The sequence below is a fragment of the Lissotriton helveticus genome, chromosome 7 (assembly GCF_964261635.1).
Source record: "Lissotriton helveticus chromosome 7, aLisHel1.1, whole genome shotgun sequence".
Classification (NCBI taxonomy): domain Eukaryota; kingdom Metazoa; phylum Chordata; class Amphibia; order Caudata; family Salamandridae; genus Lissotriton; species Lissotriton helveticus.
Window position 1 is genome coordinate 1,187,746,709 of NC_136068.1, and position 21,055 is coordinate 1,187,767,763.

At 50.4% G+C, this 21,055-nt stretch overlaps 1 protein-coding gene across 2 annotated transcripts in view; it reads left to right on the forward strand.

The window, feature by feature from the left end:
• Positions 1–21,055, forward strand: part of SMURF2 (SMAD specific E3 ubiquitin protein ligase 2) — a 1,185,768-nt gene that overhangs the window by 1,107,969 nt on the left and 56,744 nt on the right. For both annotated transcript variants that reach the window (XM_078654335.1, XM_078654336.1), the window contains one exon: positions 7,353–7,554. In XM_078654335.1, coding sequence (XP_078510461.1) covers positions 7,353–7,554 — 202 coding nt within the window. The remainder of the gene's footprint in view (positions 1–7,352; positions 7,555–21,055) is intronic.

A 21,055-nucleotide genomic window follows, 5' to 3' on the forward strand; every position in this document is an offset into this window, starting at 1 on the left:
AGAGGTTGCACCGTCTGGACCCCAAAAGGGCGGTGTCCTTTTACTTGGACAGATCTAAAGACTTTCGTTTGGATGACCAGCTCTTCATTGGGTTTGCTGGCTGCAAGAAAGGAAGAGCGGTCCATAAAAGAACTTTGTCAAGATGGATCGTCCTCTGTATAAAGATCTGCTACTCTTTGGCCGGTAAGGAACCACCAGAGGGTATAAGGGCTCATTCTACAACAGCTAAGTCTTCAACCTCAGCATTGGCTAGAGGTGTTCCTGTAGAGGATATTTGTAGAGCGGCAACTTGGTCTTCCCTCCACACTTTCGCGAAGCATTACTGCTTGGATTCCAAAGTGAGGAGGGACGGTCACTTTGCTCACTCTGTTCTCCAGGATTTCCTGGTTTAGAAGAGTGGACGCCCTCCTTCGGGAGTGGGGACTACTATGGGACTCTATTCACAAGGTGAGGAATCCACACAGCAGATTTATCTATCCGAAGAACAAGTTACTTACCTTTAGTAACGCTTTTTCTGGTAGATACAATATCTGCCTGTGGATTCCGCACTGACCCACCCGCCTCCCCGTTGTCCACTCTTCTATACCAGAGTTTCTGTAATGTATTTATTTTATTGTCAAGGAGTTGTGTATTTCAAATGTTTTATTGCATTTGCTTCACACTGTGTGTGTTACCTTGATATTTGTATTGCGTATACTGTGTATATGTCTACTGTCATTGGTCCGTCCGTGTGCCTCGAAGGCACGGAAAAAAGGGCGGAACTGATGTCATCACGCCGGCGTGGGCCTATTGTAGGCTTCGGTGACGTCAGCGGAGTCGCGTGCGATGCCGTGTCTCTATGACGTCCAAGTCCACGTCGGCGCGAAGCTACAAAAAGAATTTCCGAATGTTGCTGACGCAAGGGGATATTCACAAAGTGAGGAATCCACAGGCAGATATTGTATCTACCAGAAAAAGCATTACCGAAGGTAAGTAACTTGTTCTTTAGTCCCAGATCTCTGTACTGGGGTGAATGTATGACATTGTTCTACATTCTGTCCAACAATTGTTCTTTTTGCAGGCAGCCCTGGCGCCGGGGGACCCCCGCAGATCCCGACATAGCTCTGGATAGATGCCGGCCGACCTCACTCGACCTTCCCTGGCGCCGATCCTGACAACGACGCCCATGGCGCCGGTCTTGCCCCCAACCAACACCATCCCCATCCTTATCTTTGAGTTGGACACGGAGCAAGACCAATGTCGGAACCAACGCCATAGCGTACTTTTGTTCCCCTGTTCATACCTGGTGTTCCCTATTGACCAGAGAGTGGTGACTGGGATGGGTCGCTGGACCTTTTAACTGGAATAACGGGACTGATGAGAGGAACTGGGTGATGCTAGTGGTCTGGATACTTCTCCAGACACTGGCCTGCTTTCTCCCCCTACTGTGGCTACGGAGGTGGGAGCGTTCTATGCTGTGGTGGTGAGAAGGGCGGCCAAGGTCCTGGGCCTTGAGCTCCCTTCGCTAGCGGTAAGGGCTAACCTCCTGACAGTGTTGCTTCAGCCTGCTGCGTCCACTTCCGAACCCCTACTGCCATTTAACAAAGCCCTCACTGATTTGTTACTGGGCTCCTAGTCCAAGCCCAGCACAGGGGCTCCTGTGGAGAGGATGCTCGGCCACCGCCGCCAGGTCCCGGGCGACCCAGTGTTCCTTACCCAACACCCTTCCCCCAAGAGCTTGGTGGTACAAGCCTCTTCTACAAAGGGTGCATTCCCTTCTGCCCCTCCAGATAGGGAACCCTAGAAGCTGGACCACCTTGGGAAGCGTATGTTCTCTGCCTCCAGCTTGGCACTATGCTCCGTGAATACTGCGTGCCTCTTGGGCCGATACTCCCATACCATCTGGGATACGGTTGCGCAGGTGCTGCCTTAGTGCTCGGAGGAGGCCCGAACCGTTTCTCCAAGGCAGTGGGGGGGGACTCAGCCAAAATTACGATGAGATGTGAACTGGATACCACCGACTCACTGGGCATAACGATTGCCACGTCAGTATCCCTTTAGGCGCTACGCCAGGTTGAGGACATCTAGCTTTTCGGGGGGATGTCCAGTCAACCTTGATGGAAATGCCCTTTGATGCCCGTCCTCCTTTTGACGACAAAGCAGATTCTCGGGCTACAGCCAGATGTTTGGGCCCCGCCGCTCCTTCTAGCCCACTCCAGTCTGCTTTTCGTGGCTAAGGAAGGGGCACCCAACCACGTCCGGCTCAGTCCAGGCACCGGTTCTCGCAAGCTGCCCAGCCTCTGCGTGGCCGCGGAAGTGGGACCTAGCGATCTCGTAGTTCTGCGACCCAGCAGGCAGGCCAGTCCACCCTTCCTGCCCGCCACCGCGGCAGCCTCCAAACCTACCTGGTCCGACATTTCAGGCCCATCAACTGCAGTGGGAGGCAGGATTTACCATCAACTCCTCCACTGGCAATCCAGCACGTCCGATAGGTGGGTTTTACAAATAGTCCAAAGGGGCTACTCCTTCCCCTTCGAGACTACCCCTCCCTCTCTCCATGCCACCGTATTTCGATCACTTGTTGGAGGATCATCTGGCACTTCTCCGCCAGGAAGTTTCAGCTCTCTTGGCCAATGGGAGCTATGAGAGGGTACCTGCGCCAGAAGTAGGTTGTGGTTGCTATTCCCGCTACTTTCTGGTGCCCAAGAAGGACAAAGGGCTGCTTCCTATTCTAGACCTCAGGGCCCTCAACCGCTTTCTCCAGAAAGAGAAGTTCAAAATGCTCACTTTGGCTCAGGTCCTTTCTCCCCCGACCCAAGAAACTGGATGGTGGCGTTGGACTTGCAGGACGCCTATTTCCATGTTCCCGTCTTACCAGCCCACAGACGCTATCTACGGTTCACGGTGGGCCACAAGCACTTTCCGTTCACTGTGCTGCTCTTTGGCCTTACCAGTGCCCCTCGGGTGTTCACGAAAGTGATGGCGGTGATCGCAGCTCATCTGCGCAGATCAGGGGTTCTAGTCTTTCCCTATTTCGACGACTGGCTGTTGAAGATGAGTAGCCCCAGGCTGTCGTCTCCCACCTCCAGACTACTGCGGACCTCTTGCACTCGCTGGTGTTCAATATAAACGTGCCAAAGTCACACCAGACTCTGTTTCAGATGCTCCCTTCATCGAAGCTGTTCTAGACGCAGTTCAGTTTCTGGCCTATCCCGAGCAGCGATTCCAGACCTTTCCAGCTATGATAACGATGTGTGTGCCTCTATCCTGGATTTTGGTGAGAATGACTCTGATGCTGCATGGCCTCATGGCCTCCTACATCCTGCTGGTGGATTATGCCAGATAGCATATGTGACCTCTGCAGTGGGACCTGAAGTTCCAGTGGGCCCAGCATAAGGGGAATCTTTCTGACTACGTTCAGATCTCAGAGGGAAATGCAAAACAATGGCACTGGTGGATAACAAACCAAGCTTGGGTCAGAAGCAGACCCCTCTCCCTTCCCCAACCAGATCTAACCGTGGCGACAGAGGCATCACTCTTGGGATGGGGCGGCCATCTGCGAGAGGCAGAGATCAGAGGCGTCTGGTCTCCGGCAGAGTCCGGGCTCCACGTCAGCCTGCTGGCGCTCCGGCTGATCAACTGGCATTGAAGGCATTCCTTCCCTCTCTCAAAGGGAAATTGGTGCAGGTGTTTGCAGATAACTCCATCGCCATGTGGTACTGCAACAAACTGGGCGAGGTGGGGGACCCTTTGTCAAGAGGCTCTTCGCCTCTGGACATGGCTGGAAACTCAGAACATGACCCTGGTGGTTCAACACCTGGCGGGTTCTCTGAATGCCAGGGGGGACAAACTAAGCTGTCGGTGCTTGGTAAATCACGAATGGCGTCTTCACTTGGAGGTGGTGCATGGTCTCTTTTAGCGGTGGGGAGAGCCTTGGTTAGATCTGTTCGCCACCGAAGAGAACACGCAATCTCCACAATTATGTGCATTGGAGTTTAATAGGCAGCACTCACTCGGCGACGCTTTTCATCGCAAGTGGAACTGTGGCCTCCTGTACGCCTTTCCACCTGTACCCCTTCTGTCCTGAGTGGTCAAGAAGATCTAGCGCGACCGGGCTTAAGTTATTCTTGTGGCTCCGGACTGGGCACGAAGAGTCTGGTACTTCAAGCTTCTGAGCATGGCCATCGATCCTTCGATCAGACTGCCCCTTCGAGAGGATCGTCTGTCACAGCAGCAGGGGACGGTTCTCCACCTCCTTGCGTGGAGATTGAACAGCGACAGTTGACAGCTTCCGACCTTCCACCCGAAGTCTGTAATGCCATCTTGGCAGCAAGGCGTCCCTCCACTAAATCAGCATACGCCTGTAGATGGAACAAGTTTGTGGCATGGTGCGCAGCAAAAACTGTGGATCCCTTTTCTGCCCCTCTTTCAGAGGTCCTCTTGTACATACTTTCTTTGGCAAAGCAGGGTTCTGCTCTGAGCACTCTCAAAGGCTATCTTGCTGCAATCTCTGCTTTTCTTCGGCTGACAGATCAGCGAATCTTATTCAAGTCTCCTATTGTGAATACATTCTTGAAGGGCATTACTCATCTATTTCCTCCATCTTCTTTGAATAATGCCCCTGTGGGACTTGAATCTTGTTCTAGCATATCTTGTGTGTTCTCTTTAAACCTCTTCATAACTGTCCTCTTAGGCTCCTTACTCTGAAAACTGCCTTCCTTGTGGCCATCACCTCTGCTCGTAGGTTGAGTGAGCTGCAAGCTTTGTCTTCCAAGCCCCCTTTCTTCTCTCTGCATCCGGACAAAGTGGTGCTTAGAACGAGGCCTTTGGTTCTTCCTAAAGTGATTACACCATTTCATATAGGATAATCTTATCACCTTGCCCACCTTTTTCCCCACCACCACACCCTTCCAAGGAGGAGGAGAGACTCCACCGTCTGGACCCAAAACGTGCACTGTGATTCTACCTTGACCGCACCAAAGATTTTAGGGTGGATGATCAACTCTTTTTTTCGATATGTAGGTGCCAAGATAGGCCGGGCTGTTCAAAAACCTACCATCTCTCGATGGGTTGTCCTTTGCATAAAGATCTGCTACGCTTTAGCAAAGAAGGATCCTCCAGTGGAGCTGCGTGCTCATTCCACTAGGGCTACGGCAGCAACCATTGCATTGGCACGTGGAGTCCCACTCCTTGATATCTGCCATGCCGCAACGTGAGCATTGCTGCACACATTCACCAGACATTACTGCCTGGACACTCAAGTTTAGAGGGATGGCTATTTTTCCCGTTTGGTCCTCCAGGAATTTTTTGTCTGAACTTGGTTTGCAGATCCTCGGGGGATAGTATTGCTGAGGTATCTATTCTAAGGTAAGGAATCTACAACTAAATGTCTCTTTCAGATGAGCAAGTTACTTACATTCCTTAATGATGTATCTGTAAGAGACATAGGTTAGTTGTAGATTCCTTACCGCCTCACCCATCCTCCCCACTCTGCGAACTGACTTCTAAATATAGGGATTCCCTTACAGGGCTGTAGTTGTGGTGCACCAGTGGTCCGTGTCCTTCATTGCTCTGCGCTTTTGGTATGGAAAGTCGTGTCAGAACAGACGTCAGCGCGCAGAAGCGGTTTCTAAGTAGGCACCACAACATCATCCTGGCGACCGCGACACTGATGACGGACGTGGTGTCGACCGACGCCACCTACCGACACGCAGAGGTACTGCTATAGAAAAACCTCCGGATCCAGTCGGGGGGGGGGGGGTGGAGGAGGGATTCTAAGCTAGGGAATCTACAACTGACCTGTGTCTCTTACAGATACATTGTTACAGAAGGTAAAACTTGTTCTTAAGAACCAGGATAAAAAAAATCCAAGAATTCTGGCTAAGCATTTGACACTATGCATAGAAAGAAAGGTCATGGCAACACCACAAGGATCTCTTTTGCACTTAAGTAACTGTTGATGTGTATTTCACAGTGATGCCTGCAAGTGTTCACTTCATCAAAGACCGACAAATGCTTGTAAGCAACTGGAAGAAATATGGTAACAGGAGCAGGTTTGACTTTAGCACATCTCAAATTCACAGATTTTTGTTCGAGTTGTGAATGGTTATGGTGAAAGGAAATATGTTTATATCATTTATGGTGACAGGGAATATAATATAGAAACCTCATACATAATTTTGTCAAACCTTTGCGAAACGTTTTTAAATCATCATTGTACAGAAGGCAATAATGATCTTAAATATCTGTACTGCCACCAAAACTACAGACTAAAAAAAGTCACGTATCGTACAGCATAGTAGTGGTATTGGAGACATTTACAGAAGGGCGTGGTAGAGTGGGTTGGGGTGGAAGAGAGGGGTTCAGGGCTATCAGAATAGTCTAATGGTTTGAACATTTTGTGGAGGAGCGGTGAAATGTTATGTTTGTCTGCAGCATAACATGTAATAAGATAATTGAATAAAGGCACTTGTGTATAGCCTTATTTTTCACCACCATAGATAGCTGCATGTATCAGATTTCATCTAGGAGCACACTCACATTTATTGGGCATGCAACGCAATGTAAACCGTTTGTTTGCCCCCAATATGGAGGAGGTCCTCCAGAAAATAAAGACACCGAAACGGTAACGTAATCCCTCTCTTTTCAGGTCCCAAGGAAGTATATCATGATTGAATTCATGCCCACACTGCCAAGGAGTTTGACACCACTCACCTACAAATGTCACAGCCGTAACACTTACCTCGCTTGTTGAAATAGGTGGCCATCCTCTAGAAGGGTGCGATAGAGCAATTGCTAGTGGGCGGAATTGTCCACGAGTATACTTCATGAATTTTGGATACCCATGAACAATTATGCTTCAGGAATGGCTGTATCAGGCCCTGGATTTTTTTCTTCTCTAAATAACATTATTAGTTTGTTCTTCTGCCATTTGGCGTAAAAGTGTGTCAATTGTACCATCAGGAGATTCCTGTATATCTGTAAGGATGAAAGTCTGCAGCTATTCACTTAACTGTCCTGTACAGCCCCAGATACTGCTATGCATGCTAGGATTTCTGACGTTCTCTCGATTTTGCTGCTAAGAAGCAGTACTGCTACTGTGTCCCTACTGCACTATTCTGTCAAGCACATACATCTGTTAAATAGCCAACACTGGAGAAATAATGTGTAATGTCACCAAACAGCAATGTATATTTCACTCTACGTATTAATAAGAACCAGATTTAAAATGTTGCTCATTCAAAAATAGAAATGGAATGGCTAGATTGCCTAACAAGCTTTGTCGTTTTGTGAGGATCTTCGTTAATAAAGAAGGTAAAGCACTATGTGGCTACAGATTGCTGTTCTGATAAACGTTCATTTTTATGTCGAAGCTTATTGTTTGTGGACTCGGCAAGATTGATGTCAATGACTGGAAATCGAATACGAGGTTAAAACACTGCACACCTGAAAGCAACATTGTAAAATGGTTCTGGAATGCTGTGGAGTTCTTCGATGAAGAAAGACGAGCACGTTTGTTGCAGTTTGTGACCGGATCATCCAGAGTACCTCTACAGGGCTTCAAAGCATTACAAGGTAAGCGTCACATGGACACTAAATAATCAATTGTGCTTTTCTTGTAATTGCGGACGAAAAGGTCTCTTCAGTGTTTGTATCCCAGCTCACTCTTCTGTATTTTGAAAGTGTTCCAAGATGGACCTGGGACTGAAGTAGGGTACCATTAGGCTACACATAAGGAAAAGATGTTGACAAAAGGAGTCGCTAAGAGGAAACTAAAAGGGTGAAAGTTTGTTTCCCCGTCCACAACGGGACCTGGAGTATCCTTGGTTAGCGCGATTAGCCATTCAGTAAGCCTGTTCTTTCTCTTTACTGCTGTCTGAGAACATGGGTGAGCCGTTGAGCAAAGCTGGTTCCTATGTCATTACCTTTGTGGTGTTTTACCAGACTTTATTGGAATGGATTCTTGATCTTTTAGTTGATTCTGGTGTAGCATACATATTCCGGGGCTCTTTTTGAAAACATCCTTTTCTGCTCCATAATTTAGTTTATGATGGGCTCGAGCTTATGTTGTTATTGCGTAAGACAAATCAGTGCTTTTTTTCTGCCTGCATTTAGCACAATGCTTATTCTTTGTTTTCCATGTCTTCAGATCCACTCTCTTTAAAACAGTAAAGCCAAGTAACCCGTGAGGCATTTTCTATCAACGTGAATTTTCTTTTAAGTTCTGGGATGCATACACCTTTAACGGTCTGTTTCACCAGCCTCATATGGTAAGAAAACGTACTACATGTAGAGTAAACAATATAGTGAGGCTTTGGGTGCCCCTTTCAGTTATTGCTTAGTGGGAATGTCATTCACACTGCTGATCAGCCCCAGTTAGCCTACAAACAGAAGTTTAATGGATCAGTCATTGATGTCATTCAGATTTTGACTCTGTCCTCCATGACCTAAATCGTATCCTAATAAATTGCTGGCAAAGAAAAACAAATATATTATTAAGCAGTATCAGAAATGAAATCCTCCTTGAGGTCTACATTGTGTTTACTTGTGAAATCTCATGGATTCAGAAAATTGCTAGCTATAAACTCCACCAACGCTGTATAAATACAACACTGTAGGCTAAGGGTGGCAGTGAGCCCTTGTTTGACCCTTTCAAAATGGCTATCAGTCTCCCTCAGATGGCCTATCTGCCGACAGTCCCCTTTTTTGTTTTAGTGCAAAATGTGCTAATTAATAAAGATCGGACCATGCCTGTTAAACATTACACACGTTCCGCTAGAGCACGTCTTTATCGACACTGTGTAATGTTAATCTCTGTTGTGAGGCTAAGGGAATACTCTGGGCATCTCCTCTGCTAATGCGGAGGAGCATTGGCCCCACAGCTCTCAGAGCAGAATAAAATAAAAACAAACTGATAGTAACATTGTTATTATAATTGTATTTTTCGGAGCTACGGGGCTGGGTTAGGGCAGAGCTGGTGTCACAGGCAGGAGCGGTTTGTGCGCAATAAGTGTGCATGACTGTTTGTCAGCCTGTCTTGGGCACTCAGCCTGGGTGGAGAACATGCACAGGCTCCAAGTTCCTGGCTCAGACCAATCACAACATTGCATTGCAGCGTTGTGATTGGCTTAGGGGAGCCTGTGTGCTTCCTGCTTTCAGGACTCGTCTGGAAGCGAAGCAATGACGGAGGAGAGACAGCGGCTGGGAGTAGGCAAGTGTTTTAAAATATATATTTTGCTCCTACCTCCTCCCCCCCCCCCTCGCCTTCCGTTCCCTGCTGGCTGCCATTTCATACAGGAGAGGAAAATTACAGTGGGCTTACTCAACTTGGTATTTCCCAGTGCAAAAGCAAAACCTTAGGGGGACTCAACCTCACCAACTTCAAAACATTCCAGACAGCATGTCTAGCCAAACAGGGGATATACTGGCTCTCACCAGAGCAGGAATACACCCTGTATGGCTGGCGATAGAAAGAGCAATTCTAAAGGGTCTTGATCCCCTAGCCCTACTCACAGCCAATAAACACCCTGAGGCCAACAACACCATACTCAAAAACACCAAGAACGCTCTCCTCAAAGTCGACAAAAGAATGGAGAAGAGCATTAGGAACACAAGATGGGAATCTGTTTGGGACAAAACTAAAATAAAATACAAAGACAAGACACTTAGTATTAACACGTGGGTTGAACGGGGCATCTCCACCCCCAACCAGCTAGAGAGGCTCAATACCCCGCTCACGTTCGACTGCCTAAAACAAACACACAACCCACCCGATATAGAATTCTACAGCTTCCTAAGAATATGGGCGGCCATCACAAGAGCAAACCTAAACAAAGACCCCCTCTCAATCCTCCAATACACGGCGAATTTAAGCAAAATCGGCCACCAGACATCGCACCTATACAAACTGCTGAGCCCAAAGACATCAAGACTAAACGCCAAAACAATACAGAACTGGGAAGCCCACCAAGGTAGACAATTCAGTGAGAAGGAAAAGATGCACCTCTGGACATCAGTAGCCAAAAACAAAGTCACCCCAATCCTAGCACAAACTAAATACTGGCTCCTCCACAGATCCTACTGGACGCCAGACTGCCTGGCGGCTGTTGGGCTCCGGAATAGTGATCTGTGTTGGAACTGCCACAAGGAAAAGGGAGACTTAGCGCACCTTACCCCAGTATTGGAACTTTAATAGATTCCCATGCTTTGTATCATTCCCCGTCGTCGGAATGGGAGTCTCGGTAACAAAAATACCATAGCTGTAGGTACAAAAGATTAAGGAAAAAGACCTAGGCCTCATTCCTTTTTGTAGCATATTACCCTCTTTGTGTAAAAGAGACCAAACTCAGGCCTCAGCCAATCAGAAGTGCCTCACCCCTTAGAACCTTCCTGAAGGAACCTCACAGCCTCAGATTTTCTACCGCACGTTGTGCTTAGGGAGTCTCCTTTGAGCTCTGCTCAACTTCTACTTTTACAAAGGATTTCTTCAAGATTACTTCTTCAAAATCTTCAACTTCGCTTCAAAATTGTTGGCTGCCTTCCAGGATGTCAGAAATGGAGAAGAAAAAAGCCCTTTTCAAGCCTTGTTCCACCTGTGGTAAGAAAAGGCTTTTTATGGAGGATAGGCACAAAGACTGCATTTACTGCCTCTATCCTGACCACCAGGCTGCGGACTGTAAAATCTGTCGCACCTTTTCAGCCAAGACCCTCCGGGACCGTGAGGGAAGACTCTTGACGTGGCTCCATAAACTGAAGACCAGGAAGGATACTGTCTCCAGTGACAGTGAGGATGCAGCATCGATGGCTTCTTCAAGAAGGTCAGTGAAAAGGGGTAGGGGTTCCCCTTTGCCTTCTATGGAAAGATCTTCCAAGGCCTCAATAAAGACCCCCAGTGAGTCTGAGAGCCCAGGTCCCAGCAAATCTCCTCACCGAGGTGTAAAGGAGAGGGAAGGACCAGATTCGCCTTCTAAAGGTGAGAAGACTGTCACAGCCTTCAAAAAACCTTCATCCCAGTCTTCTGAGAGGAGTTCCAAGTCCTCGACGACGAAGACGTCGACGGCGGAGGTTCCGTCGACGAAAAAATCAAAGGCTGCATTGATGTCATCGACGATCCCGTCGACGGGAGTCGTCGACGAAGGTTCCGTCGACAGCGGTTTCTTCACCGTCGACGGCGGCGACGCGACAAAGAAGACGCCGACGAAAGCGTCGCCAACGACAAAGGCGCCGACGACAAAGGCGCCGACGACGAAGACGCCGATGACAAAGCCGTCGACGACGAAAGTGCCGACGACGAAGGTGCCGACGACGGCAGTTCCAATCTCACCGTCGACGATGGTGCCGACGTCGACGATGATATCGACGACGACGGTCTCGACGATGATATCGACGACGACGGTCTCGTCGATGAGAGCATCGACGACGACGACTTTAACAACGACAACGGCTGGCGTGTCGACCATTTCCTCGTCGACGACTTCGACGACCCCGATCTCGTCGACGCGTATACAACCGTTGACGACGGAACTGTCGACGATCTTATCCTCTGAAAAGAGGATTACCATTTCTGTGACACGAATCACGCCGGAGGTTACTTCTCCGAAGGCTGTCTCCTCTACTGTCAACCATGCTTCTGCAGGAAGGAGATTCTGAGGAGGAGGACCAGGACTCATACAGCTACGCTGATAGTCCCTCCCAACTACTGGTCAAATGCCAGGATACTGACTCTGAGGGCGACTACGGACGCGTGGAAGTTGGCCATCATCAGTCGGCCCAGTCACAACATCATGCTGAGCAGGAAATGGTTTCCGTGCCATCTTTGTTTCTCCAAGATCTGCATAAGATGCTGCAGGACTATAAATCTAAGGCGAGTATGCCTACTCCGGTGCCGTCAACGCCAGTAACTCCTGCAGAGATGTCAGCCTCATTCGTGACGCCTTCCACTCCAACTCCAGTTTCCCCTCGGCCTCAAGTGTCCATCCATCATGAGTCCTGCGGGTTTCAAGACGTCCATGATGATTCCTCGGATCAGGGTCAGCAATCGGATCATGGCTCTATTCCCGATACCGAATATGACAAATATATCATTCCGGATCCAGCATCGCCAGTCCCAGAGCCGGCGGATTCCCCGCCTGCAGACATTGGAGGCTTCCATCAGCTGATGGAGAGAGCCGCTGCAAGATTCAAATTGGCCATGCCTAAAGTTGCCACAGAGTGCTTTTTATACGATTTCAAAGAGCCTTTTATGAAGTCAACTAGGTCCATTCCTATTGTGGATCATGTGTGGAAAGAGGGCCTAAAAGCCATGAAGAACCCGGCGACGGTGGTCCCGGTGCTACCTGTGATCTCGCAAGCTGCGCAGAGGAAATCCCGTAACCCCTCTGCTCCCTTAACAACTCCTCCGGACAAGGAAGGGCGGAAGTTGGATAATGTGGGGAAGAGATTCTTGTCGATGGCAAGTTTGCTGGTACAAGCGGCGAATGCCCTGGCAATCATGGGTAGATACGACCGCCAGCTTTGGTGTGATGTCGCTCCATACCTTGACCAGCTGCCTCCGGAATCTACGCCTGAGGCAAAGAAAATCTTACAGGAGGGAGAAGCAACGTCGATGGAAATCATTGACTGCGCAATGGATATTGCGACGACGGCGTTCCGTTCTTTGGCTGGGGCCGCAGTCCTCCGCCGCCAAGGGTGGCTCAAAGCTACTTGGTTTAGGCCTGAAATTCAAAACAAGGTCCTGGAGAAGATGCGTATTTCCACGTTCCGATTCACCCAGCACACAGAAGGTTTCTGCGATTCACAGTAGCCAAGAGCCATTTTCAGTTCAGGGTTTTACCCTTTGGACTCCGTTCAGCCCCAAGAATTTTCACAAAGGTGCAGGCTCCAGTAGCAGCTTTCCTGCGAAGGAACCACTTCCAGGTCTTCTCCTACCTGGACGACTGGTTACTCAAGGCTTCGTCTAGAGATGCAGCGCTGGAGGCTGTTCAAGCTTGTACCAATTTGTTTCAGAATCTGGGGCTCACTCTGAACACCGAGAAGTCTTCCCTGCTCCCGTCCAGGAAGGCTCGCTTCCTGGGAGCCATCTTGGATTCCAAGCTCTCAAAAGCCTTCCCTACTCAGGAAAGGAGAGACAAATTACAAACCCTGGCTCCGGACTTGCGCACAAAAAAGTGTCTTTCAGTTCGCCGCTACAAGTCTCTGCTGGGGGTGATTTCATCGTGTATCCCCCTAATTCCCCATTGCAGACTAAGGATGCGCCCTCTACAGGAGCAACTAGACAACCAGTGGCAGCAGGTCCACGGTTCCTTCGAAGACAGAGTGGTGATCACTCCAAGCATGAAGGAAGCAGCTTTATGTTGGACAAATCCAGACAACTTGTCCCAAGGTCTATCCTTCGAAAGCGACCCGTCCCCGCAGGTGATAACAACGGACGCGTCATTGGAGGGTTGGGGGGTAGTGATGCAAGACCTGCATGTCAGCGGTCATTGGTCGCCCCAGGAGAAACGCCTCCACATCAACCTGTTAGAGCTACGGGCGATACGACTGGCTCTGCAAGCTTTTCTTACTCGCCTGCAAGGTTCACATGTGCTGATCAGGACGGACAACACCACGGCCATGCACTATGTGAACAATGAAGGGGGCACCAGATCTCGTACATTGTCGCAAGAAGCTCAGCAGATCTGGGAATGGGCGATTCTTCAGAGGGTTTCGCTAAGAGCAGAACACTTACCAGGTGTCCTCAACGAAAACGCCGACAGACTGAGCAGGTCATCCTCAGTCAGCCACGAATGGGAATTGAATCAGAGAGTCTTGGAGGAGGTCTTCAGCCAGTGAGGCAGACCAGAGATCGATCTTTTTGCAACTCCGACCAACAAGAAATGCCGGTCTTATGCAAGCAGGCTGCCCCATCGAGACTCTCTGGGGAGTGCGCTTTCGATAGCATGGTCGAGGACATTTGTCTATGCTTTTCCTCCCATACCTCTGATCCCACGACTCATCAAGAAGATCAAGGTGGAGCTGTGCAGGATGATCCTTATAGCCCCTGCTTGGCGGAGGCAGTTCTGGTTCACGGAACTCCATCTGCTCTCGATAACCCCACCTCTTCCTTTGGAGGTTCTTCCAGATCTCCTCACGATGTCCGAGGGACAAGTTTGGCACCCGGATCCGCAGTCCCTACACCTGACTGCATGGCTCCTGAGCAGCGAGAATTTATGAACCTGCCCATTTCTAGTGAGATTAAGGAGGTCCTTTCTCAGGCAAGAGCTCCTTCTATGAACAGGACTTACCGTCTTAAGTGGAAGAGATTCTGTTGCTGGTGCAAGAAAGAAGGCATTGATCCTTTCGCTTCCAAGCCTCATCAGGTCCTTCCTTATCTGCTGTCCTTGGCCAAATCGGGATTAGTCCATTCATCAATTAAGGTCCACTTGGCGGCAATGTCGAGGTTCAGGAGGATGGACTCTGGACCCTCCTTGTGGTCATCCAGAATTGTCAAACAATTTCTAAAGGGATTGTTCAGAGTTTATCCACCAGTGAGACCACCGCCTCCGACATGGCATCTGAATCTAGTCCTCTCTCAACTCATGAAGGGCCCGTTTGAACCAATCCATCGTTCTGACATGAAATACCTTTCATGGAAATTGTCTCTCCTCCTCGCTCTCACGTCGGCTAGGCGTGTTGGTGAATTACAAGCCTTGACTATCCAAGAACCTTTCCTTCAATTCAAGAGAAACACTGTCATCATGAGAACTCACCCGAGGTTTATGCCGAAAGTTCCCTCGGACTTCCACTTGAATGAGCCGGTCATTCTGAAGGCGTACTTTCCTCAACCGGCTACACCGGCAGAGAGAGCATTACATTCGCTCGATGTGCAACGGTGTTTGAAATTCTACTTGGAGCGTACTAAGAGTTTTCGAAAATCCTCTCAGTTATTTGTTGCCTTCGGAGGTCCAAGCAAGGGCCTTCCTCCTTCCAAGCAGGGCATTTCCAGATGGATCACAAGTGCCATTCTTCATTGTCACACTGCTGCAGGAAAACCTCTGACTGGAAAGGTTCGAGCGCATTCCACAAGATCTGTGGCTTCTTCTACAGCCCTCTTCGCAGGGGTACAGATCAAAGACATTTGCAGAGCTCTGACCTGGAGCAGCGTTCACACATTTACCAGACATTACTGCTTGGAGTCCCGACAACAAGGTGATGTGGCAGTAGGACAGGCTGTCCTGAGGAACCTCTTCCAATGAGTGGTGAGCTTTCCTTTCTTTCCCACCTTCCGTCTTTCACATTTTGTATCTTTATGTCATGTTGCCTATTGCTATTGGTAATGATGCAAAATGTGGTTCTGTTACTAACTGCTTGCTACTCTGATACAAAGCATGGGAATCTATGAAAGTTCCAATACTGGGGTAAGAAAACAAGTTACTTACCTGTAACTTTGGTTCCCCAGTATTGGTAACTTTCATAGATTCCCATGCGCCCGCCCACCTCCCCGAGGAAAGCTCAGCCTACAACAGATATGGTGTCTAAGTACACAACGGCTACGAAAATCTGAGGCTCTGAGGTTCCTTCAGGAAGGTTCTAAGGGGTGAGGCACTTCTGATTGGCTGAGGCCTGAGTTTGGTCTCTTTTACACAAAGAGGGTAATATGCTAGAAAAGGGAATGAGGCTTAGGCCTTTTTCCTTAGTCTTTTGTACCTACAGCTATGGTATTTTTGTTACCGAGACTCCCATTCCGACGACGGGGAATGATACAAAGCATGGGAATCTATGAAAGTTACCAATACTGGGGAACCACAGTTAAGACTATGCTAGCTAACTGGAAAGACACGGGTAAGGCGTCCTTCAAAAGTTGGTTCAACTCAGTCACTTTCCTAAGAGGGGCAGACAACATAAGACAAAAACAATCACCAAAATGCAGCACAAAAGGCGAGATGTGGCACTCCTGGGACAAATACCTGGGCTCGCACAAACCACCTTACGCAGCCCACACGTCTCGGTACCCTGCCCCCAACCTCTGCCCACCGAAAACCCTGGAACGATGCCTGCTAACTACCGCGCCGCCCTTACTGTCCTCTCTTCTCTTTCTTTCTCTCCTTTCCCACTTTCGCATCCCTCTCACGAGGGCGTAAATGCCTACCCAACGTGTAAATGCCTATCCATATATAATGTACGCCAATTATAACTCCAACGGCGTTATACCATGACCAGTATTGCCTTCATTCTCTCTGTACTGACTATGTTAAAAAAAATTCTAATAAAATCGTTTGAAATAAAAAAAAAAAGATTGCCACCCTCTGTTTACGAGTTGTTAAATCTAAAGTTCACACATTAACTGAGAGAAATTCTACATTATATGCTATGGCGACTGCTCCAGGGAAGCAAGAATGGGGCAGGGAAGGGGGGCGGGGAGGGAGGGTTTTAAAAAACAAAAATCTGAGAGACAATTAGTTATAGATTCCTTACCTTGTGAATTACCCCCAGGCGTCAGACCGGATCGGGAGAATGTTTTGTCAGCAGTACCCCTGCGCATCGAAAGGTGGTATCGGTCGGCTCCACGTTCGTCGTTGTCGTCTTAGTTGCCGGCATGATGTCGCGGGAGCTATTTAATCGCCGCCCACGCGCGCTGATGTAAGTTTTCTTTTTCCTCTCCAGCCAGCGCAGATCCGGAGAGAGCAGTACCGCGTCACTTTTTGACTGACTTTTTTCAACACAGGTTTTAAGTCTATCGACTCCTGGTGCACGTAGGGATGCCCGGTTTCAAGGCCTGCGGTTTATGCTGAAAACTGATAGTCGGTGACGGATCCGCACCGCGTGTGCCTGTGGTGTCTCGGGCACGACCACGATCCCAAGTCATGTTCTGACTGCCGGATCATGAATCCGAAGTCTTTGCAGGAGCGGTCCCGAGGCCCGGCAGTCCACTCTGCACCGTTCAAGGTCCCGGTCACACGGACGGTCGAGGGACCCGTCGCGGAGCCTCCACCGCCACTCAGCCGCCACTCGTCCTCGAAGTCTTCGCATTCCTCAGGTAAGTCACACAAGAAGAAGTAGAAGAAGCATCGTCGCTCTTCCACTCCCCCTGTCGGTCAGCTGACGCGACGAGGATTGCGTGTGGTGCCCCTCACACTGCTCCGCGTGCGGTGCCCGAAGAGTCGACTCCGGACTTCCCTCCTTGTCCAGGACCCAAAGCGACCCCTGCCCAGCTTCATCGCTTTTACGAAGCGATGCATGCCATCTTTATGCAGCCCGACTCTGTGACGTGCATTTGGGCCCCGTGGACTCAGCTGGGGGCCCTGGGCCTCCGACACCGGTGGCTCTGACCCCGGTGCCGCAGGGTCCCCTTCCTTGGATCCAGGCCTGGATCCGGACCCGTGCCAATCGACCTCATAACCCCTCCCCCGGCACCGATTCCACTAGCACCACGGACGCAGCAGTCGCCGGTTGTGTCCCCAGCCGGCGTTGACCCCGGCCTCCACCCTGACGTGGACACGGAGCCAGACCAGCATCCACCTAGGCTGGATCCAGCGCTGATGGGTTCTTCTGTACGCCTGTTCTACCCTGGTTCTCCAGGCCAGATTGGCAACCAGGGGAGGGTGAGGAGGACGGGGGGGTCTGGGGACCCTTTAACTGACCAGTTGGAGTATGATCCAGACTGGTGAGAGGAGTTGGGGGAAGCCAGTGGTCTGGACACCTTCCCAGAACTTGGCATGTTGTGTCCTCCTACCGTGGCTACGGAGGAGGCAGCTTTTTACGCAGTGGTGTTGCGAAGGGTGACCAAGGCTCTCAACCTAGAGCTACCTACGGTGGCAGTCAGGACTAACCTCCTGACAGAGGTGCTTCAACTGGCAGCGACCTATTCGGAGGCCCTGCTGTCATTTAATGAAGCCCTAACTGACATCCTTTTGGGCACATGGTCCAGGCCCAATACAGGGGCTTCCGTGGATAGGATGATTGGCAGACGCCACCGCCCGGCTCCGGGCGACCTCACTTTCCTCTCCCAACACCCCACCCCGGAGAGCTTGGTGGTCCAAGACTCAACGTCCAAAGGCGAATTTTCTTTCGCACCCCCTGATAGGGAATCCAAAAAGCTGGACCATCTTGGGAAGAAGATGTTTTCTTCTTCCAGCTTGGGACTGCGGTTGGTCAACCCCGCATGTCTGTTGGGCCGTTGCAGCCACTCTGTGTGGGATACAGTTGTGCAGGTGCTGCCACATTGCCCGGAGAAGACCCGGCTGTGCTCTCCTGTGCAGTCGCCGAGAGGAGAGACGGAGCTAAGTTTACCATACGATGTGGACTGGACACCACCGACTCGCTAGGCAGAACAATTTCAACCTCGGCGGCCCTCGACGCTGCGCCTGGCTGAGATCGACTGGTTTTTCTGGGGATGTCCATGCTACCCTCATGGACATGCCCTTTGAAGTCCGTCTCCTGTAAGGTGACAAAGCAAACAGCGTGCTAGAGCGCTTCAAGGACTGTCGGGCTACATCCAAGTCCTTGGGCCTGTCCACAAACCGTCCTGCACAGTCTGCTTTTCACCCCTCTCATGGCTATGGAAGGGGTGCCCGGCCACGTTCCACTCAGAGCCACAGGCTGGCCCAAGCTGTTCAGCCCCTTCGCGGCCGGGGCATGGGTCCCACCGCCGTGGGTCTGGCCAGCCAGCGAGCGGGCCAGTCCACCACTGCCCCCTCTGCAGCAGCCTCCAAAGCCTCCTAGTCTGACCTTTCAGGGCCACAAATTGCTAGTGGATGGCAGGATTCGCCATCCCATTCCACACTGGTGCACCATCATGTCGGACAGGTGGGCTTTACAGATAGTCCAATGGCGCTACTCTCTCCCCTTCAAGACTACCATGCGCCCCCCAGCCATGCCACCTCAGTACCATCGAATGTCGGAGGATCATCTGGCCCTTCTCCAACAGGAAGTTATGGCTCTCATGGCCAAGGGACCCATCATTTGAATTCCTGCCCCAGAAGTAGGTTGTGGTTACTATTCCCACTACTTCCTGGTGGCCAAGAAAGACAAAGGCCTGCGTCCTAGCTTGGATCTCAGGAATGTCAACCGCTTCCTCCGGAAGGAGTTCAAAATGTTGATGCTAGCTCAGGTTCTGTCTGCCCTCGACCCTAGAGACTGGATGGTAGCTTTGGACTTTCAGGACGCTTACTTTCACATCCCCGTCCTGCCGGCGTTACCTGCGGTTCACGGTGGGCCATGAGCACTTTCAGTTTACCATGCTCTCCTTCGGCCTTACCTAGGCCCCTCGGGCGTTCACGAAGGTGATGGTGGTGCTCGCAGCTCATCTACGCAGATCATGGGTCTAGTCTTCCCCTAGCTCTACGACTGGCTGTTGAAGGCGGACTCTCCCCGGGCAGTCATCTCCCACCTCCAGACTACGGCGGACCTCCTGCACTCGCTGGGGTTCACTCTGAACATGCCAAAGTCACACCTGACTCCCTTTCAGAAGCTCCTTTTTATAGGAGCGGTTCTGGACACGACGCAGTTTCGGGTTTATCCTCCTGAGCAACGAGTCTGGGAAATTCAGGCTACGATTCCGATCTTTCCGCCTTTATCCCGGGTTTCGGTCAGAATAATCCTGAGGCTGCTGGGCCTCATTGCATTCTGCATCCTGCTAGTAGATCATGCCAGGTGGCATATACAGACTCTGCACTGGAACCTGAAGTTACAGTGGGCACATAATCGGGGGAATCTGTCCGATTGCGTTTAGATCTCAAAGGGCACTGCACGACAATATCAGTGGTGGCTAACTAACCTGGATTGGGTTAACGGCAGATCCCTCTCCCTTCTCCAACCAGAGCACACAGTGGTGACGGACACATCACTTCTGGGGTGGGGCGGCCACATGGGAGAGGCGGAGATCAGTGGTCTCCGGCGGAGTCTAGGCACCACATCAACCTTCTGGAGCTCTGGGCGATCCGTCTTGCACTGAAGGCATTCCTTCCCTCTGTCCGCGAAAGATTGGTGCAGGTGTTCCCGGGCAACACCACCGCCATGTGGTACTGCAACAAACAAGTTGTGGTGCGGTCGGGAACCCTATATCAAGAGGCCCTCCGTCTCTGGACATGGCTGGAATATCAGGGCATATCCCTGGTGGTTCAACACCTGGCGAGTTCTCTTAACACCAGGCAGGACGAACTCAGCCACAGGTGCATGATGGATCACGAATGACATCTTCACTCGGAGGTGGCGCAAGGTCTCTTTCAGCAGTGGGGAGAGCCTTGGTTAGATCTATTCGCCACCGAAGAGAACGCGCAATGTCAGCAATTCTGCGCATTGAAATTTCCAAGGCAGCATTCGCTAGGTGGAGCTTTTCGTCGCTAGTGGAGTTGCAGTCTTTTATACGCCTTTCCGCCTATTCCACTTCTGCCCAGAGTGCTGAAGAAAATCAAGCGCGGCTGGGCCCAAGTCATCCTTGTGGCTCCGGATTGGGCAAGAAGAGTCTGGTATCCCGAGATGTTACACATGGCCAGCGAACCTCTGATCAGACTACCTCTTCGGGAGGATCTTATGTCACAGCAGCTGGAGACAGTCCTCCACCCGACCCTGTCCACTCTCCACCTCCTTGCATGGAGATTGACAGTTGACAGCCATCGACCTTCCTTCCGAAGTCTGTGATGTTATCTTGCTAGCCAGGCGTCCCTCCACTAAGACGGTATACGCCTGCAGATGGAACAAATATGTGGCATGGTGCACAGCAAAGGCTGTGGATCCCCTTTCTGCCCCTCTTTCTGAGGTTCTCTTGTTCTTCCTGTCTTTGGCCCAGCAGGGCTCTGCTCTGGGCACTCTAAAGGGCTACCTCTCTGCCATTTCAGCCTTTCTCAGGCTTCCTGACCAGCCTTCTCTTCTTTTTAAGTCCCCTGTTGTAAATCGCTTTCTTAAGGGCATTACTCATCTTTTTCCACCTGTTCCCTTCTTAATGCCACAGTAGGACTTAAAATTCGTTCCTACTTACCTTATGTGCGCTCCCTTTGAGCCACTTCATAACTGTCCGTTCAAACTTCTTACTTTAAAGACTGCCTTTCTGGTTGCCATCACCTCTGCTTGCAGAGTGAGTGAACTCCAAGCTCTTTCTTCA